The sequence below is a fragment of the Dermochelys coriacea genome, chromosome 1 (genome assembly GCF_009764565.3).
Source record: "Dermochelys coriacea isolate rDerCor1 chromosome 1, rDerCor1.pri.v4, whole genome shotgun sequence".
NCBI classification, from domain to species: domain Eukaryota; kingdom Metazoa; phylum Chordata; order Testudines; family Dermochelyidae; genus Dermochelys; species Dermochelys coriacea.
In genome coordinates, this window is record NC_050068.2 from 169,172,900 (window position 1) to 169,199,125 (window position 26,226).

The 26,226-nt window shown below is 42.0% G+C and overlaps 1 protein-coding gene across 5 annotated transcripts in view; it reads left to right on the top strand.

The window, feature by feature from the left end:
• Nucleotides 1-26,226, top strand: part of LOC119850223 (amyloid beta precursor protein) — a 296,641-nt gene that overhangs the window by 220,834 nt on the left and 49,581 nt on the right. For all 5 annotated transcript variants that reach the window (XM_038388150.2, XM_038388151.2, XM_038388153.2 and 2 more), the window contains 4 exons: nucleotides 5,436-5,510; nucleotides 6,806-6,964; nucleotides 21,482-21,610; nucleotides 23,054-23,153. In XM_038388150.2, the coding sequence (XP_038244078.1) occupies nucleotides 5,436-5,510; nucleotides 6,806-6,964; nucleotides 21,482-21,610; nucleotides 23,054-23,153 (463 nt within the window). The remainder of the gene's footprint in view (nucleotides 1-5,435; nucleotides 5,511-6,805; nucleotides 6,965-21,481; nucleotides 21,611-23,053; nucleotides 23,154-26,226) is intronic.

Genomic DNA, 26,226 nt, shown 5'->3' on the forward strand with positions numbered 1-26,226 from the left:
TCTCATAACTTGCAGCATTCATGATAATTCAGTCTTCTAAACAGAAACTGCCTCTATGGTCTGGGCAAGGTTTTAAGGCCACCAAAATCATGACCTAAAGCGATGAGTGCTTAATATGCACTTAATGCATTGTACCACCCTGTACACTAATAGATGTATTTCTAAATACACCACACTGTTCGATTCACAGACCAATGGTTTGATGGTCTCTATACCTCTCCTTGTTTCACCATTATGATTAGGCTTGGAAGGATTAGCTTTTTAAAAAGTAAATCTCAGTTAATGTCAATTTCACCACAATACAAACCCACGAAAAATATTTTTATTGATAATAATCTAAATTTACTGATAGGCAAAATAAGAAAAATGCTGCCTGAGAACTTATTAGAGTTTGTTATGAGCATGTTTACTTTGTATGTTTTGACATGTGATGTTGACTGTTTGTATTTTAACAGTTCTAGAACTGTAACTTTTACACTTGAGTATCAATGCTCTTGCAACAAAAAGAAAATACCACAGGTCACAGATGACTCAACAATCTCACCCACAACACTGGCTGAACTGTCCAGGAAGAAGCCCAGATACCCTAAGAAGTGGTCGTCCTCCTCAGCAACCTCCCAGCCAGCGACATCTTCAAAATGCCTGTTTTGACCCAGTGGTTGAGGGTCACAAACTATCTGCCGTTCCTGATCCTACGTAGCACCTATTCCCCTCCCACCATTAGGGTGAATATCTGTCCCATTTCCTGCCTTCCTGGGATCCTATCAGCTCAGGTGGATGGATCCTGGAGGTGATTTCTCCAGTTCAGCTCGTTACCACCCTCCTGCCCTGTTCCTCTTCAGGGACACCTCTCACAAAGACTCCTTAAGGTAGGAAGTACAATCCCTCCTAGCTCTGGGGGCAGTCAAACTTGTCCCATTGGACTTCATCGGGGAAAGGGTTCTATTCTTGGTACTTCCTCGTCCTGAAGAAAAGAGGGGGATGGAGATCCATCCTGGACCTCGGGACTTTAAATACCTTTGTCCACTCCCAATGATTCAGAATGGTGACTCTAACAACAGTAATCTCTCTCTGGATCCAGGAGATTGGTTTGTTTCCCTCACCTTTAGGATGTTTATTTTCCTGTAATCATTTATCCCTCGCACAAACTATTCCTACATTTTATGGTAGACAGGGATCGCTATCAGTATTACATCCTACTCTTCAGCCTCTCTGCCACCCCAAAGGTATTTACCAAAGTTCTGTCAGCAGCAGCAGCCCATCTTCACTAGAAAGGCATCATAGTCTTTCCCTACCTGGACGATTGGCTCCTAAAGGGTCCCTCAGTTCTCAAATCACAGACAGCAACCAGCAAGGTCCTGTCTCTGTTTCACTCTCTGGGTCTCAACTTCAACTTGGAGAAGTCTGACCTAACACCACACAACATATAGACTTCATCGGAGCCACTCTGGACTCCTCTTCTGCCAGAGCATATTGAACCAGGGACTGATTCACCACAATAGCCAACCTTGTCTCAACAATACAAGAGGGTCCATAAAACACTGCAGGAGTGTGCCGACAACTTCTGGACTATGTAGCAGCCTGCACATTTGTGATTCCCTTAGCAAGACTTCACTCTCAGTGTCCTCAAGCATGGTTGAGAACTATCTACACCCCCAACAGACACAATCTATCCAAGCAGGTGTCCAGACGTCAGAAGGTCCTTAATTCTATGAACTGGTGGAAGGGCCCTCAAAAGATGTGCATGGGAATTCCATTGGTACTGCCCCTCCCACAAGGATTATCACTCACTATGTCTCCCTCATAGTTTGGGGTGTATACTTCCATGACAGCATTTCACCCTCTGTAGAGGATTCTCAGTCTTTTCCCACCCCACTATTGCAAAAGCCTATTCAACCTCTTCCTTCCCATCAAGGAAACAGTTCCACCAGGGGACATCGCCTTAGTTTTCAGTGCCCTTAGGAAAGCCGCATTTGGACCTCTGGAGAGTTGTTTCTTCCCTCATTTGTCCCTAAAGATCTCATTCACTGTCGCCATTACTTCCACCTGGAGGGTGGGGGAACTTCAGTCCTTAAAGACGAACTCACCAAATATGATGTTCTACCAAGATAAGATGAGACTGTATCCACTCTTTCTTCCTTCCTAAACTCTTCTGAATTCCATGTTAATGAAGAAGTTCAGCTACTTGTATTTTACCCCAAGACTCACTTTTCAAGAGAAGAAGGGAGCCTCTACACACTGGACATTAAAAAAGCTTTTGGCTTGACGGAATTAGGCCCTTTCAGGCATCCGCTAAATTCTTCATCCCTTTTTCAGAACAAATGAAAGGACATCCGATCTCTATCCAAAGACTGTCCAAATGGATTGCAGATTCTGTAATGCAACAAAGCATTGGGGGTGGCTCTCTGAGAGCTATTGCTCATTCCACCTGGGCACAGTATACCTCTGTAGCCTGTCTCAAAAATGTACCAATTCCAGACATCTGTAGGGCAGCCACCTGGTCTTCGCCTCATACATTTTACCAGCATTATGTTCTCATGCCTGTTTCCAGGACTGACGCAGCTTTCCTAGGGTCTGTACTGTATCTGATTCCTTGGCACCCTTCTCCGTGATAGAGGTACTTCTTGGGAGTCTCCTGATGGGAGCACTAGGAGTCTCCTACTTGAAGGAGAGGTTATTTATTTTGCACAATAACGTGCATTCTTTCAGATATCTATCCCTGTGGGTGCTCCACTACCTGCCCTCCTTCCTCTCTGCTTTGGAGTCTCTTTCTTGGGACTTGCAAATTTGAGAAGGAACAGATGTGGTGGTGGTTTGATCTTTCCCTATATGCTTCTGTATTGGGGCATGAGGATGACTAGGGCTCAGATGCAGACCTGCAGATGCTGCTGACAAAAAATCTCCAATCAAGAGCACACGTATGCTGATGTGGAGCACCCATTGGGATACACATCTCGTAGAACTCAAATTACTGTACAAGATAAGTAACTTCTCCATCTTTCTTGTTCCACGTTTCTGGGGCTAGCCAAAATAGGATAGTTAGTTTTCCAGTTAAAAGACCCTGTAAATTGATGGGACATGTTTATACTATCACCTCATATCTGTTCTTAGGGCTTCTGATTACAACTGATAGATGCTAGTAGAAGTTTATTGAGGTCTAGGCCATGACTTACAAGTTAAATAATGTCAGATCTATTTGTTTTAAAATATTTTTCAGTTACAGTATGACATCTGAGCTTCTAACCATTATCTAAATACCAGCCACCCTGCTCCTAATCAGTTCAAAAACAATATGCGTCTGAAGTCCAGAAGCAGGCAGTCCAAAACTTGCTTACTTTAGGATTCGCAGCATCACACTGGCTACTAAAATACATTCCACTACTTTTTGGCCAGTCATTGTTGAAGACCAGAAACACCCCTATATAAAACAAAATAGTCTAATTTGAAAGAAGTCCTCTCATTTTCAGGAGGAACAGTGTGCATTGCTTTCTTCAAATTAATGTCTTTCCATCCTAGAGATGCATTATAACAAAATTGCAGTTCAACCTTAAAGTGTATTAGAAATGCATATAAGGTGAATCTTTTTCCTTTCTTTCTAAATAGCATGTGTAGCTGTGAACCTTATATTTTTCCTCCTGTGATACTCTACCTCAAAGCAGCACCCTGGAACCACCATATTCACCATGGTGATATGATTGATATGTTTTGTACAAAAAGAAAAGGAGAACTTGTGGCACCTTAGAGACTAACAAATGTATTTGAGCATAAGCTTTCGTGAGCTACAGCTCACTTCATCGGATGCATAAATTTGTTAGTCTCTAAGGTGCCACACGTACTCCTTTTCTTTTTATGTGTTATCACTGTATGTGAAGTTATTAAGTATTACTATGTGTGTGTTACTGAAATACGTTGTGAGGTTGGGAACACCCACAACCAGCCTTTCAGTTACAACCATTGAGTAGCCATCCATAGCCATACAGTATTAATGGCTCATCAACACCCATCAAGAATCCACTATCCCAGAGACTCCTTAAAGAAGACACATATGCAGTTAGAGACTGCTTGACCAGTGGGGACTGCCTGAACCCCTCATCAGAGCAAGGAACTTTCCAGCAAGCTGAAAGAAAGTATAAAAGAGGGGAAGTGACATCATTACTTGGAGCGTCGCGCGCTCTCTCTCTCTCTCTCTTCTCCCCCCATCTCAACACCTGGAAGAAGGTCTGGAGGAAGAAGACTTTCATCTGGGGAAGATTGGTCCCAGACTGGAAGGTTAGCCCGGCCTGTGTAAGGAAGAACTGTAGCCTACTTGTACCATCTGTCAGGGTGCAACATTGTTGGATTCAGCTCTGGCTTAGACTAAAAGTTTAGGATTTAAAATGTGTGTTTCTATTTTTATTTCTTAAGGTAATTGTCTCTGACCTTTATGCCTATCACTTAGAATCCCTTAACCTTTTCTCTTTCTGTAGTTAATAAATCTGTTTTATATTTTACCTAAAACCAGTGTGTTGTGGCTGAAGGGCTTGGGGAATCTCTGCTCAGGTTAACAAGGGCTGTTGCACATGCACTTATTTATTTACAATACTGCAAACAAATGTGTTATTTGCACATGCAGTGTTCAGTGGAAGAAGTTCTACTAATGCACAGAAAGTGCTGTCTTCAAAGATTGCTGCCTAGGAATGAAAATGGGGACATTCATGAGCAAGATCAAGTTTTTGATAACAATTTACAGTGATTTCAAATGGCACGTATAGAACACACAGTCAGAGAAGGAAACAGCAGTTACCCCCCTTTGCAAGAGAATATTGCTTTTCATTCTCCGTGGCTGGTGACCTTTCAGATTGTTCAAAATAGGCCCACTGCAAGTTTTCCTTTATCGTTCTTCTGCCAGTATTGTACTTGGGACATAAGTAAGCTCAGTTCTTTGTGTTCAGCATGCATACAGAACAAACTAGCAGAAATTGCACATAGTCTTGACCTGTTCTGATCAAAAGCCAGCTGATGTACTCCATCAAAAACTAGAAAAGTTTGTGATGTGAATGCATTCCTTTTAGAATCAGTTGAAATTTATTCATTTTAACTGAGGACATAAACTAGATTTAAATCTCTTGTTTTTCTCTGAGATGAAAAGGTCAATATGTTAACCCATCTAGTAACTCTACTTCCTCTGCTGATGCTGGAGGGTCTGTTAAACATCTACAGTTAATGCATTGCTTCACTTCTAGCAACCTCAAGTTAAGAGAACTTGGATGATGTTCAGACAGGGTGATCCATTTCTTGTTTTTAAATAGGCAACAAGACTCTGTTAAATGTTGCAGCTATTTTTTATAAGGGGAGCAAAAGAGATGATTATCTGCACTATGTTATTTGACTGTTCTAAATCCCAAACCATGAGAGGAAAACTCAAAAGTTATGCTCCATGTTTTGTTGCTGTGTAGGTCATGAGGGAATGGGAAGAAGCGGAACGCCAAGCAAAGAACTTGCCAAAGGCTGATAAGAAGGCTGTTATCCAGGTAAAGAAAAACACAATTGCAAGCAGACCAATTGGGGTTGCAAATAAAATATGAACCACACTAATTATGGTATAATTTGGAAGCATATTTGTGTTGGGGAATTATTATTTTCTGCTTTTACTGTTGCTCTTTTAGCTGTCAGATATCAGTCTGTGCTTTTATAGTTAGCAGTTGAATTGCAGTGGAGAGCTTCACAATGTACAGTGTTACCACTGTAGGGGAAAGTTTTCAATGAGATTAAGATAGATCTTCAAAAGGAGTTAGGAACCCCATTCCCTTAGGCTACTTTGACCATCCCAGATGTAGTGAGTAGTTACACCAGAATTGTAACAGTATAAACTTCTGATGCTGTATATCTTGGTTCCATGTAGAAATGGGCAAATAGGTTTTGGGAGGTTAGAATAGGAACCAACCTCACTCAAAACAAACCTTCAACCAAACTGGAAATTATCTATTTTTCTTCCTGAAATATTGGGAATGTTTGGAGGGCCTGCATCAGGGCAGAGGGTTCACCAAATTTATCTGAATATGCTAATAGAAAGAAAGGTCAGCATTCCCCCTCCACACACATCCAGATAGCACACAAACCACACACAAAAACCTAGTCCAAGTAGAGCTGGCTATAATCCAAAGAGCCAGAGACTCCTTTGGGTCCACTGGGGCCACTTGAATTAATGTGGAAGGCATTCATATACTTCCAGGTTGGTTTCAGTGCAGCATCACAAGACAGATACAAATCAAGAACCAGAATATTATTTATTAAATCCTGCAGTCTCGCTCAGTGTCTTTTGTCCATTCAGACTTTTTCCAGCTCGTGGTCATTTTTTGTTTTCTAAGTGACCAATGTTAAGTAAATTTCTGAGGTTTCATTCTGTTGAAGGTGGAATTATTTTTCCCCCATATATATATGTTCAGGATAGTCAGAAGAGCCTGAGAACCTCCGAGGGCAAGGTGCCTACTAAAATCAAATGCTTTCCTGCACTGAATCTTATCACCTTGAACAGGATCCTAAGACTTGCATGAAGGATTCATGTATTGTCATGCTGAAGTAGACAAAAATATTTGATTGGTTAATATGGCCAGATGATCAGACATGGTGAGCACCTAAGCTCCCATTTTAAGCCAGTGTGGGAAGGGTTCAGAAATTGTACAGATCAACACACTTGACTGTAGTAAAAGGCAGGTCACTTCCATCATTTGTAGAGAAGGATTTTAATGCTTTGTGCAAAAGGTACTTACCCTTGCTCTGCCGAGCTCTTTAACCATTGTTCTACTATTGTTCTTTAAACATGCAGCATTTCCAGGAGAAAGTGGAATCACTGGAACAAGAAGCAGCGAATGAGAGACAGCAGCTAGTGGAGACTCACATGGCCAGAGTGGAAGCCATGCTGAATGACCGTCGCCGCATTGCTCTGGAGAACTATATCACAGCTCTGCAAGCCATCCCTCCCAGAGTAAGCAGAATACTACAGACTTCACCTGCTATGTAGAAATCACATTAGATATCCTAGAGAGAGGAACACACCAAAGTACAATTCCCCTCTATAAAGGCAAAGAATAACATTTTCTTTTCCTTCATGAGAGATTTACTAAGGATGTTGCCCAACATTTTCAAACCTGGATCTCTAAAGTTATGCTCCTTAAACTGTATTTAGGCACCTGATACTAAAAGTGACCTGAGCTTCAGAAGTTGAAAGTACCCACAAATCCCAACAAAGTAATAGTTAAGTGCTACAGTGTGGTGTGCAAATAGTAAGACGTAAGATGCTTTTCCATCTCAGAGTTTTGTGATTTTTGTGTGCTTAAATATTGGGATGCTGGGGGATAGAGTTCTTTTGTGAGAGGATTGTTGGGCATTCAGCTCCAGAACAGAATCTTAAATATAGCAGATGTGCTAAATATTGTTGTTGTTAATTGTGATATAAACACCAGTTTCAAGATGTGGATTGGATGGAATTTTTAATTAATCCATATTTGTAATGACTAAATGTAGTCCAAAAATTGTAGGTCTTGTGACGGGGTCAGGCCAGATGGCTACAAAAGAGTGCTCAAAGGTAGATACATTCGTTCCAGGTTAAGCAGGTCCCTTTTCCCTGGGTAAAATAACAGGGACTATTCCAGAACACTCAGGAACTTTCTAGAACTAATTAAGGCAGGCAGGCTAATTAGAACACCTGTAGCCAATTGGGAAGCTGCTAGAATTAAGGCTAATAAAGACACCTGGTTTAAAAAGGCTCTCACTTCAGTTAGCGAGGTGTGCGCAAGGAGCTGAGAGTGAGAGGGAGTGCTGCTGGAGGACTGAGGAGTACAAATGCTATCTGGCATCAGGAGGAAGGTCCTGTGGTGAGGATACAGAAGGTGTTGGGAGGAGGCTATGGGGAAGTAGCGCAGGGAGTTGTAGCTGTCACACAGGTGTTAGACAAAACACTATAGACAGCTGTGATCCACAGGGCCCTGGGCTGGAACCCGGAGAAGAGGACGAGCCCGGGTTCCCCCCATCCCCACAATTCCCTATTGGATACAGGAGGAGTGGACTTGGACTGTGGGTCCCACCAGAGGGGAAGGTCCCTGGCCTGTCTAGACCCACTAGGTGGACCAGCAGAGACTGTGGGGATTGTTCTTCCTTTTCCCCAGGCTGGCCAGTGATGAGGTTATCTGAGTGAAAGGCAGATTTAAGCCAAGAAAGTGGCCAAACTGAGGGCTACTGTGAATCTCTGAGGCGAGCAAAATCCGCCAATAAGCGCAGGACCAACCAAAGTAGAGGAGGAACTTTGCCACAGTCTGTATTTCCCAGAGAAAAATGAGCCCACTCAGAGTTTGTGGAAAACAGTCAGTCATTTTATATTTTACTGACACTAGATGGAAAAACCACTGACAAGATTTTAAGTCAATTGTACATGTAGAGTTAGAAGAGACATATTCAGCAACTTTCCACTTTTTGGAACGTGATGCAAATGATAAATTTGGAAATGCATCCAAAGCATTCATTAATCTGCCAGAGCAGGAAAAAAAAAAGACAATCGGAAATATATGGCTACTGAGATTTTGAAATAAACGTTCCTCTACCACCACACGTTCTTGTGGTTAAAAGTCGTCTAAACAATTTGATGTGCTAGAATGTTGGTGATGATGACCAGGTATTGGGCTTATGTAAGAGGTTTAACCTCTCTTATTTGTCAGAATAGACTATGTCAGAGAACCTCTCCCTGATGTCACTTGAGTAGGATGGTTTCCTTTATGGAAAAAAATCCACTTTGCTGGGGAAAATTCCCCTTTGGAAGGAAAACTGCTTGTCAGCTGGATTGTGTGAGAGACTGTCACTACTTAACCACAGTGGTAGGAAAGATTTAAAAGCTGGGCTTCCACGTTCCAAGATTGTGCGTTGTACAACACAAGACAGAAAACAAAAATTGCTGCAAACAAGTCTTTCAGATAGATGATTAATGTGCAACAGCATTGTAGTTATAACAATAAATATTTTTAAAATGAGGAATACTGGGTTACAGGTGAAAACACAAATCACAGAATTTGAAGATGCTAGGGTTTGGGTTTTTTTGGTTGGTTGGTTTTGTTTTTAATTAACCAGTTAATATTTCATCATCAGCTTTAACTCAGCCCCTCTATTCCAAAATCCTGGTACGCTTGTTTATCCTACAGATACAGTTGTAGAACCCTATTCCCTGGCACTTAAAGGAAACTGAAATCTTCCCAGTTACATATATAAATGATGATGATGAAACTTGAGCACACATTTTTATCCTGTATCAATTAAAAGGGGAATCTCAGGCCTTTCTTATATAGGCTTGTAGTGTATATCCTGTATATTTGGGGTGAATGTGGAAAAGTTTGATTCCTGGTGTATGTTTTGGAGCATGGGATCTCTGATTAATTTTGACTGGATGAAAAGACGTGCAGTCTGTGGTGGATGGTGCAGGGTGTTGTGCAACCATATGTTAAGAGTAAGATGTGACATGTTGTGGCCTCTGACTCGTATCATAAGGATAGTGAAGAGCCTGGTCTCCAGCCCTTAATTAGTGGGTAGGTTAGCAATTTATAGATCAACACACAGTTTCTTTTGGGACAGTGTGGTCAGTAGCTCACCGCTGAAAGTTACATGGGGGTAGAGCTTGAGATAAATCTAATCATAGCTTTTCTACTGATTTATTGCATGGCCCTGGGCAGATCACTTAACATCACTGAGTTTAAGTTTTCCTCTCGGTAAAACGTGGATAGCATATCTGTCTTACAAAGAGGATTGTGAGGAATAAATAAACTTCTAAAGTATTGGAGAGCCTCCAGTGAAAGGAGTATAAAGGAGTAAATATTTTAGTCTAGGTTTTAGGAGCAAAGTAACTAATGTGCAGATTTGGGCTCAGCTCCATGTCAAAAAGAGCTAAATCTTTTCCTACTTTAAAAAAAAAAAAAAAACTATTGGGACTGACAACCTGTGTCATCCTTTGGACTGATGTGTTGAGTAATGTGGATTTACACATCACTCCATGGAAATGGGGATTTAATGGCATCTTAAAGTGCCTCTGAACTAGTCACAGCAAAAATCCCACAGTACAAAAATTGATGTGTTTAAAGAGAGTCGGCCCTGCAAGACAAAGCTGTTGCCTCCTGGAGATGTTACTGTACAGAGCCTCACCATGATCAACTGGAGGCTGTGAGGGATGAACAGCAGCTCTGAGGTTTTTAATAGTTCACCTGCCAGTTTTGTTAATGGTGCTATACTTGCCTCCACCTTTTTTTCCCCCCCTCATTTTCGTTACATTCTGTTGCCAATATCAGCTGAGATGTGTGGTTCACAAAGTGCAGCAAACAAATGTTGACTACAGTAGCAGGGCCTGTTTTGTTTTGTTGGACAGTGGCTGAGAGCTGAGGGATAGTTAGTTATGTGTGAACAGTCTGTCAGATGAATTTGGCCATGTGAGTATTTGGATGATCTTCTGATTCATGAACAGCAATACCATCAGAATCCAAATATCAGTCCTCTTGCACTCCCTGAGGGCTTTGTCACTAGCAAACTGAAAGGAGTTTGGGCCTGAGAAAATCAAACCTTCTTTGTTTACTGCTAAACAATCCTTGCCTAGAGGGAATTCCCCTCCGATAACACCTTTCAATAAGTCAAGCACTGTGCTATTTTGTTAATATACTCACTACAGAAATAAAGTGTAAATATTTCCAGCAGCTTAATAAGTTAGTTTGCCAAGTGAGGTAGCCAGATTCTCTGAGAGAAGGTATGAGAGAGCATTTGTGTTTAAATTGGAAAACAAATGGCTGTGTTTCATTGCAGTTCCTCCACAGAAGAATGTGCATCCCTGGTGCACTGGCTAAGGGGTGAGCTTTTTGGGAATGCTTACTGTTAAGATAGGTTTCAGAGTAGCAGCCGCAGCATATCACTGTCTTGAGAGAGAAGCAACTTCGGGTTTGTAATAAAGCTGTTTTGAGCTTTTTTTTGCAGGGTAATTTTCTTTAGGCCTGTGCATCGTCTTTCTCAGATGGATGAGAGGGTCACAAGCATTACATGTTGTTGATATTGCTTTTATATAATATCATAAATGCACTTTCTGCTGCAAAAAGACTTTCAAAGAGAAGATAATCTAGTGAGGAGGGGCAGTGAACTGGGTCTCAGCAGATCTGGGTTCAGCTCCTGGCTTTCCCCAGTCTTCCTAGTGCACTGGGAAAGTTTGCTGTGTCTCAGTCCCCCTTATGAAAAATTAGGATAATGCTACTCTCATACCTCACAGCAAAGCCATTAATAAATGGTGGGGTGCTGTGATACTACAGATAAACACCTAGCAAGGCATTAGACCAGAGGTGGGCAAACTACAGATGTGGCCTGCGGGACCGTCCTGCCCAGCCCCTGATCCCCCAGCCCCTCCCCTGCTGTTCCCCCCCCACACCCCCCACAGGCTCAGCACGCCACACTGCGAGCACTCTGGCCCACCACTCCTGCTGGTCAGCGCAGGCAGTATGGCTGGCTCTGACAGGGCTGCAAGCTCATGCTGCTCTGAGCAGCATGGTAAGGGGGTGGGGCGGGGGGCATTGGATAAGGGACAAAGGGTCCCAGGGGCAGGGAGCAGGGGCTGGTTGGATGGGGCGGAGGTTCTGGGGGGGACAGTCAGGGAACGGGGGGCATTGGATAGGCGTGGGAATCCCGGGGGGGAGGGGGGCTGTCAGGGGGCGGCGGTGTGGATAGTGGTCAGGGCAGTGAGGGGACAGGGAGCAGGGGGTGGTTGGATGGGGCGGAGGTTCTGGGGTTGGGTTAGGGGATGGGGAATGGGGGGGTTGGATAGGCGTGGGAATCCCGGAGGGCTGGGCGGGGGGCGGGGCAGTCAGGAGACAGGGAGCAGGGGGCGTTGGAGAGGGGCTGAGGGTCCCAGAAGGGAGCGGTCAGGGGAAAAGGAGCCGGGGGGGGGTTGGATGGGTCGCAGGTTCTGAGGGGGGCAGGAAGTGGGAGGGGGCAGATAGGGGGCAGGAGCCAGGCTATTTGGGGAGGCACAGCCTTCCCTGCCCGGCCCTCCACACCATTTCTCAACGTCGATGTGGCCCTCAAGCCAAAAAGTTTGCCCACCCCTGCATTAGACATTCCCAGCACAAGGCCGAATAAGGAAAAGAGTGACAACACCCGGACCAGGGTGTGGGGGGAGAAGGTTAAAATTAAAACAAAAAATGGGAAGAAGGAAGTAAAGAGATTATAAAACAGGAGAGAACAGTTTGGATGCTGTCAGACAATCACAGTACAGTTTTTTATGTGCACACGTGCATACATCCAGACACACACGTTCCATGCTATTGTCCTCCTTGGACAGGGGCACCCTAGCTGGTTTTGGCATCTTGCACATCAGTGCTGAGGAACTGGAATTCAGTAATGGTTTTATTTTGTACAGGACAGATTGGTATAACTGCAATATTTTTGAAGTAATTCTATACCCCAATACAGTCTGAGCTACATAGACGTTCTGCATGGTGACCCAGCATTCAGGAAAACAGAGAAAGTACAAAATGGAGTCACATAGCTCAAGGCTTATTTAAGAACAAAACTAAGCAGAAAATTGAGCAAGATAGTGCAATTGAAAGCAACATCGTGCAAGCTGTCCAAAACCTCAGAGCTGATCCTTGTCTCTGATTCTTTGTGCAGCTGAGCTGTTCTGTATTTTGTTGCCTTTGGAAATGGAATGCAGCTGTTCAGTCTCCAACCTCAAAATGTTGTACTGGTTTGCACTGCTCAGTGGTATTACTACAGAAAGGAGGATTAATGTCAGGTGGTGTTAATATGTAACTACAGCTTAGATAACCAGTCATTTTGTTCTTCATTTTGCAAATAAAAAAACCCAAGGGAATACATAGTCATAATTCTCTCTGAGTAGGTTAGCTCAAATATTTGTTCATGTTTTATTTTTCACATGTACATCGAGTTTAATAGGCTTCCCCTCCTTTTCCCCCCACCCTCCCCCTCACTTTTCCATTTGATCTTAACCTTTGGCTTCCTATGTAAAAACTTGTTTTTCCCCTCAAGTTCACAGTGGTAAAAGAAAGGAAATATAAGGAAAAAGTTCTGAGGCTCATTTTCCCACTGGCTTGTACACTGTGCGCAGAGGGTTTAAAATGCTACCGTTCTGATTTGGAAACACTTGGCACAAGTGTAAATCATGGTCCATGGAATAAGGCCCTGAATGTCTGTCTGAGTTTCAGCTGCCATGTTGTTTTTGTTCAGTTGCTTTAAGAAGACTATAGTTTGTGCTTTTAGGGCAACACGGCTCACTTGAAGGTGGTAGTGCCTCTGCACAATGGGGTAGAGTTTTGGCCATCATGGTGGGAGAGAAGGGCATGTGAAGAGGCCTTTCCCTGAGCGCTGCAGGTCTTTGCTGAACCCAGTTAGACTGCTGTGGGAGTGGTCCAAAGGGGGAGGATCTTTTGTATCTGCAGTTGCACTGATCCAATGATCAAAATACCTGGAGTCAGGAAAGAGGGGCAGCAGCCACTATTCCAGCCCATAGACCCACCCACCTAACCCCACAGATGTGGAGTTTTTTGCACAAAGCCCTATTATGGGATTTGTGCCAGGAGGAGTAGGTTTCAGCTTTTCTTTTAAACTGGGTCAAACTTTGAAAATGCTTTTGTGTGAATAAAAACAGATTCCCTTGCTTCCTAGATGGTTTGCTTGGTCACATAGTGTAGTCATAATCCTCAGTTTGCCAGCAGGAGAAGATGGGTTTTCTAGGAGCAAACTAGTGATGAAACAAAATGGACCGTGTGGTAGGTTTTAAATAACTTTGCCAGGTCCCATTTTATCTAAAATCCCAGATTTCAGAGGGAAAGTTTTTTTTTCTAATACATGTTTCTGGCTTTGCTCCATCTCAATCTCAAGTAAGAGCAAAATTTGCAGGTGTTTTTAATTTTGTAAATCATTGTGAGTTAGGGTTCCGAAAAGCAAAACCACAGTTGGTCCAAATCTTGGTCCCATTTTATTCTTCTCTCCAAAAGTCAAGGGAGGTGTAAAGCTGGGAAGATTGGATATAAATTGTGGCATTTTGCCCATGTGTAGCTTAAATAACAATTTTTTTTTTTGTAAACTAGCAAAATTTGCAGATGGAGACCTCATTAAAACCATGTGAAAGGAAACTGCATCCAGGTTTAATTATGTTTGAAATGTTATTTCAGTATGAAAGTCTCTTTAAATATTTGTAGCTCACCCTTCAGTGGAGTCTTTCTTGAACACTCCCATGATAATCTGCTTTTTCTGCACCAGACCAGTCCCATTAATTTTATAGTCATCCAGCAAGTTAATCATCCTTATAGGCTAATAAAAAGAAGTAATTGTTGGGCATGCCTCTTGTTTTTAAGTGTGAGAAAAGTTTTTGATCAAAATGGTAAGGCTGCTCAGAGTTTTGCATGGAAGTTTCCCTAGAAGCTGTTTTTCAAATACACAAAATTGCTTTAATTGGGTTTTGTTGGTGCTGTTTTTCAGTGGTCAGTATTCTGCCCAGTATTCTGGGCTAGCGAAATGGGAGTCAACTTGTTGTCTGTATCAATCTAGACTAAATGTGATAAACCTCCATTTTCAATAAACGCAGTGAAATTGTTGTTTCAAAACACATTACACACGAGTCGCTGAGATTGAAATGCTCGTTCAATAGCGTAGGAAGATAATATGTTTAATGGTTGTATAATATTTCTCACCTGCTTGCAACTGTTGTATCAGAGCTCAAATTTCTGATAATGTCTTGTTTCTGGGTCAGGAAAGAGACCAGTGGGACACTTTTCATTGTAATTGCCTCCTGAAAAGAAAATATAAGAGTTTTCATGTGCTAACTTGGTGGATATAAATAAAGCCAGACTTCGACCAGTTTAATCATTTCCACAGGTCTCCAGTGTAGGGGAATCCTTTGGGTACTAAAGCTGAAAGCTGGAATAAATGAAAAAATAAAGGGGGGGGACTAAACCTCAGGATATAAATTAATAAAATTCCCTTTATAGACAAATGGCAAGGAACTGTCAACATTGACTAGAGTAAAATCAAACTAAGGCCTGCTTGGTATGGTGAAGATTAGTTTAAAATGGAGATAAAGAACTTTTTCTATTTAGGATGTTATAGGAACAGCTTCTGTTAGGCTATACTTTGCAGCCTTCTGTTTGCTTCATGAAAGTATTTCATAAATGAATGCCTATAACCATGAATTCACTTTTATGGGGGTGAGTGTTCTCTCAGAGTACCTTATATTTATAAAGCTGTATCATCAAGAAGGGTTTCAAAATGCTTTTTTGGCCTTAGATGTAAGGATCACTTCTCCCACCATTGAAGTGCAGCCATTTCTGGAATGAAAATTCAGCAGCTATTGTGCATCAGGAAGATATCAAGAAAAATTTGAATAAGTAAAATTACAGGAGGGATTTAGACAGACGGATTCTAATTACCTGAGTTTGGAATTTGTCCAAGACATTAGAGTTAACAATTCACTCTTGGAAGTGGAAAAAGTTGTCTGAATATTCATGGATTGTTTATGGTCATGAAACCTTTATTTTGCCTCTCATCCAAATGATGGCACTGGCAGTAGCACATCTCCCACAACTCCAACTTACGGCATAGATTCAATACTACTATAACTAAGAGGAACAGATGCCATCTGCCAATTTGTCTTCAGAGTTCCCTGCTTCATCTGGATTTTCATTGTCTCTCAATTTCCAGACTGTTTGTTTTGGAAATTTTAAGACTGCATGATTAAGCACACTTCAGTCAGGAAATTACAGTCACAGTCACATTTGCAACTTTAACTCTGTCCTATGTATACATTTTCACAGTATGTAAAAAGACTGTTTCCCAAATAACAGAGTATAGACGCTTTTTCCTACAACCTTAGGCACAAATGCACTACCTTGTAATAATGTGTATGTAGGATGAGCTGTACGGAAGACATTCACAAACTAACTATGAAAACTACAGATAACCATCATTACACAGCTAAGTCGGCAATAATAAGTCTAATAGTTAAAATTGACTGGTCTGTAATAAATTTGTAGCTGAATTACATTGTAGTTAACTGTCTCATCATCTGAATTGGACCAAGAAAGACAGTGCTGCTGAGTTGGTGGAAAAATATATAGTATTTGGGTGCTAACAGAAGGAGTTAAAAAAAGAATTTATCTTAGTCTTAGAACTTATCAGAGAGAAAACTTGTCCGTAAAAGTATATGCTAAGCCATTCTGGCAATTAATTTAAGTATAAAAGATTATAAATATGATTGTAGAAAATAATGCAGTATATATTCTATTATATTGGAGAAATAATATGTGATCATGTAATTAGGCTGTACCATACGGAATACACAGAAGGGGACTAAGTTTTGTTTGTTTCTAAAAAGGCAGGTGTTTGAATCTGCTGAAAGGTTCAAGATAGAAGATGGGCTACTGGGTAGGATGCAGGTGAAGTAGTCAAGAGTGCTTGATGAGCACAAGTTATCATACCACTCCACAATTTATTACATAGATAACCTCAGTTTGTTTGAGTCTGCACACACATGCACACTGTTCTTCTTAACATATAGAAAATGTGAGCATGTCCTTGCTTGTAAGAAAGTTAGTCTCTGTGCCAACCAATCGGATTTTCCAGTGTTCTGAAATCAGAATTATACAATATTCATAATGAAATAAGATGTGTTCAGAATGTTGAGGAATTCAGGATGCTGCTTCTTAGGAGGTAATTTAACATTCTTGTTACTGGATTAATAAGAGTAGCCGAAAGGACCAGTCAAGATAAATATAAGCATGTGGATGAGGAAAGTCAATTTGCAAAATTCAGTTTGCTTTCTGATAAAGTTAAATGAGATCATTAAAAAAATAAGATTTTGTCAATTATTCTCACTGGACTGTAATGAAAAATTATTCTATAGGGCTCAGACAACCCCTGCTAGCTGCCTTAAGTAGTTTATTAGCTGTTTGGCATATTGTCCTCCAGCAGGGTTTTTTTTAGTAGTAGTAGAGCTACAAATGTATAAAAAGAATTCTTAAAAATAGGGAGCAGAATTTTCAATTGATAAATACTATGCCCAGTGTTTTTTTCAATAATTATCAACCCTGCAGATTAAATATTAAATACAAGACATGTGGGACTGACTCAGTGGTCTAGCAGCAGAGCAGTCTTACGCAGAGGGGATCAGAGTTCAGACCTTGAGATTTAAATGATCAGATAATATCAACATTTTCATTTATGCTTTAATTTGAAGGTCCCTTCCCCCTCCTCCCTCTCCAGATCTAGTAATCCATGCCCCAACATTACAATAATCTGTCCAGCTGTAGGAACTGGTCCTGCATCCCTTCAAAATGGGTAATTCTCAGTGAAGAGAATGGGAGTTCTGCATGTGATAGGATTGCAAGGATTTGGCCCGTGCTGCAGACTTAGTTTTTGTGGGGTGGATTCAAGATCACTTTAATCCCTCCTTAAAACTCAACTCTGCCAAGACGCCTACAAGACGCTATCTGTTGAGAGCAGCTAGGCAGGAAGTGAGCCATAACTAATGTTCATTTTGCTAAGACATGCTTCTTTCCCTGTCACCTCATTCTCTACCTCCTCACCTTCCCCTTGTTTGCTGCATCCACCTAGATTATAAACTCTTTGGGGTAGGTGCTGTCTTTTACTATGTCTTTGCCCAGTTCCTAGCATGATGAGTTCCTGATCTCAGTCGGGGCCTCTAGTTACTATTGAAATACAAATAACATTGAACTGATCTTTAGAGTAGTTAGATAATCAAGAGACAAGTACCACCACCCCATTATTTTATATGCACATCTCCAGCACCAGCAGTTACCAATTTATTATATTCTGTTTCCATTAGCATCCTTGAAAAGTAATTTTTACTTTTCCATGACCAAAATTTTATTTATAAAACACACAGGTTATTTATGGTCCCAGGCACACCCAAACAGGCAAAGCTGCTACTGTGCTTTCATTGCTCCTTACTAAATTTGACAGCTTTGTCTAGGGTTAAGTTTCTTAAATTTCTGGCATCAGACTGTGGAGGGGAGGAAGTAGTGACCTCTCCCAGAAAAGGCACAAGTATGATTATTCTTTTTTGGACAACTGAAGACTCTGGAAAAGCAGAACCATCTGCTATACATTGGATGTTCAATAGACAATATCTCATTTGTTTTGGAGTAGTAGCCGTGTTAGTCTGTATTCGCAAAAAGAAAAGGAGTACTTGTGGCACCTTAGAGACTAACAAATTTATTAGAGCATAAGCTTTCGTGAGCTACAGCTCACTTATGAAAGCTTATGCTCTAATAAATTTGTTAGTCTCTAAGGTGCCACAAGTACTCCTTTTCATTTGTTTTGTTGAGCCCAAAGTAGAAATGACCTCACATACTTCATTTTAGCCAGGGAAGCTTGTAGATTATTTGCTCACAGTTATGCACAGGGAGTTGGTGGCAGTGACAGAAATATAACCCACATCTCCTGACTCAGTCTCTGGTAATAACTACTGGACATCAGGCAAGCCTGAATAGTTTATTACATATTGTAAATAAGATGGCCACCTGCCATGTGCTCAGGGTGCTTCTGCGTTGCCCTGCCCTTTGTTCTCCCTCTTCCAGTCCCTTTTACAGAGATTCCACACGCTTGCTCGTCCAGACATCACCCTGAGTGGGACCTGGGTTTATTCAGACAATAACTCAAAAGTAAAACTCAAAGTTCCAAAAATCTGTCCCCAAAGCATGGCTCTTACCTCAGAGCCGTGGGAAGCGAAAGGTTCATAAAGTTCTTTCTTTTGAGTTATTAGGGGTGACCCGCCATGTGATTCAGCTTGCAACTGTCCTGCTCAGAGCTGACTTCCATGTAGACTTCCTAGAGTCAGCTCTCCCAAACAGCTGCTTCTCTTCTCTTATACGGAACCATCTGCTTGAGGCTCCCTCCCTGCACCAGGTTCTCTTGTTAGCTCATGTAACAAGCCTGATCCAGGCTTCAAATCTCCTGCAAGCAGCTCCCTCTCACCCCCTTTGCTCTCTCACATGTACTTATGGGGATGAACGTTGTGGCAGCATTCAAAAAATCCTGTTTTATAGATAGATGCAATCCAGCTCTTCCAGTGATGGCTCTGTTCACAAGCTCCTAGCTATTGGCAAATGAACTTTATGAATCAGTGTGAGACAACAGAATGTTTCACAGCATGAAAAACTCACCTTAGCTTTAAATCACACTTCTTCAGAGTCCTGATTTCCTAACCTTCATTGTGCTGTTTGATAAATAGGTAGACCATTTGTTACTGTCCTGGTCTTACCTTGGGTCAGTATAGTTAAAAACAAACCTGCAGGCTTGTTTGAGCACATGCAGACTGTCTAGTGCTTTTTTTTTCCTCCATTGGAAAGAAACTAAGATGTCACTACTGTACGAAAACCCGTACATTTAATAGTTCATTTGAGGTCTTGTGCTTTTAATTAAGTTTCATGTGCAAACATCCAAGTCATTTCTTGGCAAATGATGCTCTAGGCTCTCATGATTTATCTGTTGTATCTTCCCCTGTTAGTAGTAAGTTTTGGGCTTTCCTCAGTTCTTTAAATAATTACACTTAAAGTATGCTGCCATGTTATGCAGATGGGGCTAGCAGAATAAGTGATCCTTAAGAGGGATTTATTATTGCTATAGCAGTAAGACCTCTCTTAGTATAGTTGTATAATGTAAATCTTCCTGGATCTTACCATCACAGTAGACAAAAATATGTTGAAGGAAAACAAGAAATGTGTCCCATGGCATTAAACATGAAACTTAAATGGAGAGTCTCTTCAAGAAATAGAAATTAATCTGTTTGTCTTCTCTACCCTAACCTATTTTATTTTTATATATATTTCTTGAGGCAAAGAGGACTGAAATGTCAACAAAGATAATCTCACTTCCTTTCTTTGAAGTTCCACCATTGTTTTAAGTCCCCGGTGCTTCCTTCTTCTCTAGGCTCTGTTTCTGTAATCCTTTGATAGTTGTTGTTTCAGTTCACGTTGTCCTTTACTGCAGCACTCATAAGGTTATTTACTTCTAGGGACTTTATCCATAGCAGGAGTCTGCTAGCAGTTTGTTTCCAAGACTCTGTACCACTAATAAATTTCAGTCCTAAAGCTAATAAAGCTTCATTTGACTCTGGAAACAATTTTGCATTTTTTTTATCTCTAGGCTAGAAATTTCCTTAGAAGAGATTTTCTTTTTCTTTTCTTTTCTAAAGATTTTTGAAAACTAAAGAGATCCTTAACTCTTTGAACATTGTATATCAGTGTACACATCCTGAGTAAATTTCAACAGGCTTTATCCCTATAAATGAGCACCTGTCCCAGTCTTCTTCACACCTTCTGAACCCATTCTTGATTCACTCCCAGTAGTGATTCTCACTACTTCTCCAGGGTGGAGGTGGGAATATGGGGGCCTGGAGGTGGGGAAGGAAAAATGGGGACCTAGGAGGGGAGGGATCTGTATTATGAGGAGGGAGAGGATAGAGATGAGGGAACATAGAGACCCTGGCTTGGGAGGGCATTGGGGGAAAGGGGAATGGGAGTGAATACAGAAATCCTGGCAGGGGGGAAAGGGGAAAATGGGGAGCATTGGGGGGGAGTAGGGAATGGGAGGGCACGCAGAGCCTCTCCCATGGGGAGGGTCAGTGGTATGGATACAAATCCCCTTGACATGAGGGACAGGATGAGAAGAGTTGCATGGAGTCCATGAAATGGAGGGAGATGGGAGGGTAGCACACAGGGAGCTACTGAGAGGGAAGTGAAGGAATGCAGAGAGTCCCTGGTGGGTGCAGTGTGTTTGGCCTAGACAAGCTGTGGAAATGTGTGAACTCCTAGTTTCAGGTAGGCCTAGATTAGCATGTTAACTAGGCAGTTCAGAGTGATTACTTATTGCTGACACCAACAGTAAAACAGTTACTGGGTTCATCTACACTGCAGTTACACACCTACAGCTGGCCTGTGCCAACTGGCTCGGGCTCGGGTTGTGGGACTGTTTAACTGCAGTGTAGATTTACAGACAGGAGGCCGGGCTCTCTGACCCTGCAAGGTGGGAGGGTCCCAAAGCTCAGGCTGCAGCCTGAGTCTGGAAGCATATACTGCAGTTAAACAGCTTTGCAGCCCGAGCCCCATGAGCCCAAGTCAGCTGGTGCTGGCCCGCTGCGGTTTTTAATTGCAGTGTAGACATACCCACGGAGAGAAATGTAACAGATGGAATTTAAACCGGGCCAAGCTGGACACTCCCAACACACTCTAGCTGTCATATCAATCTGCGGCCATTGCCCAGCTGCATAACCTGCGATATACTGATCAAGTGACTGGATGTTCTTCCCAGTAGTTGCACCTTCTTCAGTGGACAGGTGTTGCAAGCAATGACTGTTTTAGTGCTTTGTCTCAGGAGCAGCCTCTGATCTAAGATATCTGAATGCTCAGATATGCAGAAAAGTGTGTTGAATTCAGAATTTTCTCCTGCTTTTCCTCCATAGCCTCGCCATGTGTTCAATATGCTGAAGAAATACGTGCGTGCAGAGCAGAAAGACAGACAGCATACCCTCAAACACTTTGAACATGTCCGCATGGTGGATCCAAAGAAAGCTGCCCAAATCAGATCTCAGGTAATAACCAGTAAATAAGGCAAGCAGCGTTTTGAACTATTGCAAATCTAGTATCAGCAAATTTAAATTAACTTCTGTCTCCTGAATATACACTGTAAACTGTGATACTATCTGCTAAATATTTGACTCCCTCTTTTACAATTTTCAATACAATAGAGTCTTAAACATTCTGATCAGGATTTCTGTAGCCAGTTGTAAGGGTACTTTGTTTTGCCCATAAATATAAATTGTGCATTTTGTTTGTGTCTAACACACTTTTCAGCTGAGATCACCGTATTTCATGGAACATCGACTGCTGAATGTTTGTGCAACCCTTGATACATTTGTTTTGGAACAGCTTTCATATTTTCCTTGCAAATTACATAGAACAAAAAAGAAGCCAACGGAGATGTAGCTGACTTTCAAGATGCCAATTAAACTTGTAGACACAGTGGCTGAGTTTGAAAATCTGTAGAATCTGCTTTTTCTTTACCGATACCATGTAATTGGAAACTCTGCCCCAGCTGTGATTCTTGAACTGATCAGGCATTGCTAGCAGCCAAATTACACCCTTTGTTTGACCCCTCCTTAGTTTGAACTTCTGTGCCAGATTTGGAAGTTGAGATCATATTGTTTTTAAATCACTGGAATCTGAAATGTTCATCTCTAACTAGCACCTGAAAAAACCTTTTAAAAAAATCCCTTTTTTTTTAACCTTTAATATGACCATTTATTTTAAAATTTGGATTACTTTAACACTTCAGCCTGTGTGCAGCTGAAATTTGCAGCATACAGGCTTTCTGGTCAAATTACATCATCCCTGATGCACCATGGTCTAGCTTCTTGGTGGTGGGAGATGGTGCATCATGGGAGAGAAAGGCCAGCTGGGAAGCCCAGCTCATAGAGAATGAGGACATGAGGTAACAGAACAGCTACTCCAGCTGCATTTCTGAATTGAATAATTTTGACTTTTGGATGAAATCATTTTGGTTTTGAAACATTCCGTTTTTCAACAAAAAAAAATGAAAATTTTACACAGAAAGCAAACACTTTCTGTGAAAATGTTTGTTTAGTCAAAAACCCAATTTTCCATCAAAAAGCAGATTCAACCACAAAAATTTGACCACCTTCATTGACACCCTTGTCTCATTCAGTCCTTATTCACATGTTAGGTATGCACAAGGATGCTAGGAGAAGATGTAAGCTCAGATGCAGGGACACAAGAAGGGGCCAGACAGCAGAACCATTGCCAGAAAGACTGTGTCTTTGTCAGCTGCTGGAGAGAGCTGAAATGTGCAATAGATTTCATGACTGGAGACTTGCAGAATCCATGAGGCATGCTTCAGTGTGTTTATACCTACTTCCTCTGAAAACTGTCATGCTCTGTAATATATAAATCTGCAATGATGACTATAGGTAAAATGCTAATGATTTCCCCCCAAAATGGATCTTCTATTTCTGTAGGTTATGACACACCTACGTGTGATATATGAGCGCATGAACCAGTCTCTTTCCCTTCTCTACAACGTACCAGCGGTTGCTGAGGAGATTCAAGATGAAGTGGGTAAGTTAACTGTTTGTTTTTTGTATAAGAATCATAATGATCTAGAAAGGAATTGGGTCTTAATCTTCAAATAGAAAAAGAGTTAAGATACACTGCTTCCTTTTGTCTATAGTGAAGATAGCTAGCAAATAAGAGGACAAATCTGTCAATGTTTTAAAACTATAAATGGGGACATTTTGGGAGGTGTAAAATATGGACGTATCTTTTAACTTGATTGATGTACTCTGGACTATGATGAACTTTCTAGAGGGACTGAATGGAAAAAGATTATTCATATTTTGCTTTCATAATGGCCTCTCCTGCCTACATTATGTTTCTCTGAAGTGGCTATATTTTTATATAGGACTTTAAATCTCACAGAACATATGCAACAATGTCTTCATAATTTTTGTCTGAGTGTAGTAATTTACACTTCGCACCCACACACTGTAATGTCTCTTGTCATCACTAGATTTCGGAGGATAACTGATGGAGATCAAATCATATTTCTTCTTTTTGGATATTTAATTCAATGTGATAAATCTAATTTGGGGGAGGACCCCAAGCAAAATATTAACTTGCCAGGACTTAAGCATCTTTTCTTTGACTGATCAATAAAATGCTTCCAAGCTGGCATATTTCCAGTTAAATTTCAGCAATTCCATGTCACTCATTTATATGACATGGGAAATTTGAGAATGCCAATGAGTCACACCACTGTAGAGTAGATGGAAGTTAAATGGCCTAGAGGAGCCATGTATCCAAGTCCTCCATGAGAGTTTTCATTGTGCTAGGTTAAAACTGATGATTCTTCTTAGAGTGATGGTACCTATTGTATTTCACTCTGGGTTACGCATGTGCACCATGTGCCTGGAGTCAGAGAATTTGAAAGTGTCTGTTGGTCCACGCATACATCCTGGATCCCCGTGTGCTTCCATCTGAGGCGATAAAGGGCTGGGTAGACCAACCGCATCTACAGTTCCTTCTCACCGCCACATTGTCCAGATCAGAACCTTCAATGTCCTAGTCTCTGACACAGTTCTAATAATTATAATTATATAATTTTATCAGATTTAGTCATTGTTTTAATAGTTTAGAATGGATAGAGCTCAGGGGTCTTGACCCACCCCAGTACACCATTCGGGTACCGGACTATGCCCAGTATTCCAGGCTTCAAACCATGTCTCCTCCCTGTGATCCTTGTCGGTCAGTGACAACCACCAACGCTGCCTCTACTGCCTGAGAGAAGTTCACATCACGACTAGGCGCAGTATTTGTCAGTCTTTCCCCAGCCACACCCAAGAAGAATGAGCACTTGGTTTCCAGAAGTATCTCTGGAGATGGTCATGAGACCACAATTGCACCCAGGCCATGGAACCGCCCCCATACATCAGCCTGAATCAGAGGAGCATGCCTCCTACTGCTCTTAAGTCCGACTCTGATATCAGAGGAGCCATTCCCACAGACCCCACAGCAGGGCGTAATCAGGAAGTTAGGAAGCACACTCATAAGCATGGGACTAAGTCTTCCTCCAAGTCCACCTCAAAAAAATTGGACATTCCTTCCACCAACTTGGCCCAAGGGGACATAATATGTACTAAGTCTCACAGAAGAAGATTCTTAAACAGTGGGATCCACTGGTTCCATGCCAGCAGTCCATCAGTACCACTGTTTCCAGCGCCTCATAAAACCCGAGACCCCCCCAGCACTAGCAAAGATTTCATTGAGATCCAGATCCCTGGCTGCTCCTCAAGATATCTTTGCTCTTTCTTCCCTCATCTCTGGGCAAAACTGTCATCACTGACATGTCCCCGTGAGGCTGGGGAGCCCATATGGACAACCGCATGACACAAGGAACAAAGACACCTGGAGAATCCAGAATGCAGATCAGTATTCTGGAACTTCTTGCGTGCCTTCCTTACTGCTTATTCTTTCTTCCACTCATTCGCTCCCATCATGTCCTGATAATGTCAGACAATACCACCACTATTTTCTGCATCAACAAACAGGGGCGGAGGTTTGAAATCCACAACCCTGTGTGCAGAAGTGGTCAATCTCTGGAACTGATGCATCAGCAATCAGATCACCCTATCCCCAGCCTACCTTCCAGAGCAGAACGTGCTTGCGGACTCACTCAGCAGACACTTTGCAATTGACCACGAGTGGGAATTTCACGATAGAGTATTACACAACGTCTTCATGCAGTGGGGAACTCCAACCAGAGACACATTCGCTTTTCAGGCCAACCGACAAGTGTGCCACATATTGCTCCAGGGGAGCCCTCTGTTACCACTCTCAGGGTGATGCTCTCCTTCTTTCCTGGTCAGACCAGTACAACTGTGCCTTCCCCCCACTATTGCTCATACCTCAGGTGCTACACAAACTCTGACGAGACAAGGCGACAGTCATCACGATCGCCTCCTTCTGACCCAGACAGTTCTGGTTCCCCAACCTGCTGTACATGTCATCCCGTCCGCCAATTATCATTCCGAATTTCCCCAACCTTCTGACTCAGTGTAGCATCAGCATCAGGATCAAGCATCCCAATTTATGACTGCTTCACCTCAGACCATGGTATTTGGATGGGCATCAACCCTAGAATGGGCGTGTTCCTTGGCAGGACATTCTCTCTAACAGCAGGAAAGAATCCACTAGGCAATGTTACTGGGCTAAATAGAAATGCTTTTCCTCTTGGGCACAGCAAAAAAACTGTTAGACCAGAAGCTGTGGAGATTTCCCTTATCCTGGATTACATTCTATCTTTGAAGACTTTGGGTCTTGCCCTCAGCTCCTTGCAGGTCCACCTTGAGGCGATTAGCACGTCCCATCCTCCTACAGAGGGTTACTCCATTTTTTTACACCCACTAACTGCTAGATGTTTGGAAAGGTCTCCTAAGAGCCTTCCCACCTCTCCAAAATATTACACCCTAATGGGATTTGAATCTAGTACTCACAAAATCCCCTTTGAGCCACTGGCAACCTGCTCCATGTCCCTCCTTTCCAGGAAGGCTGCCTTCCTTTTACTTACTTCACTTCAGCTAGAAGGGTAGATGAACTCAGAGCTATAATAGCAGATCCTCCATTTATGGTATTT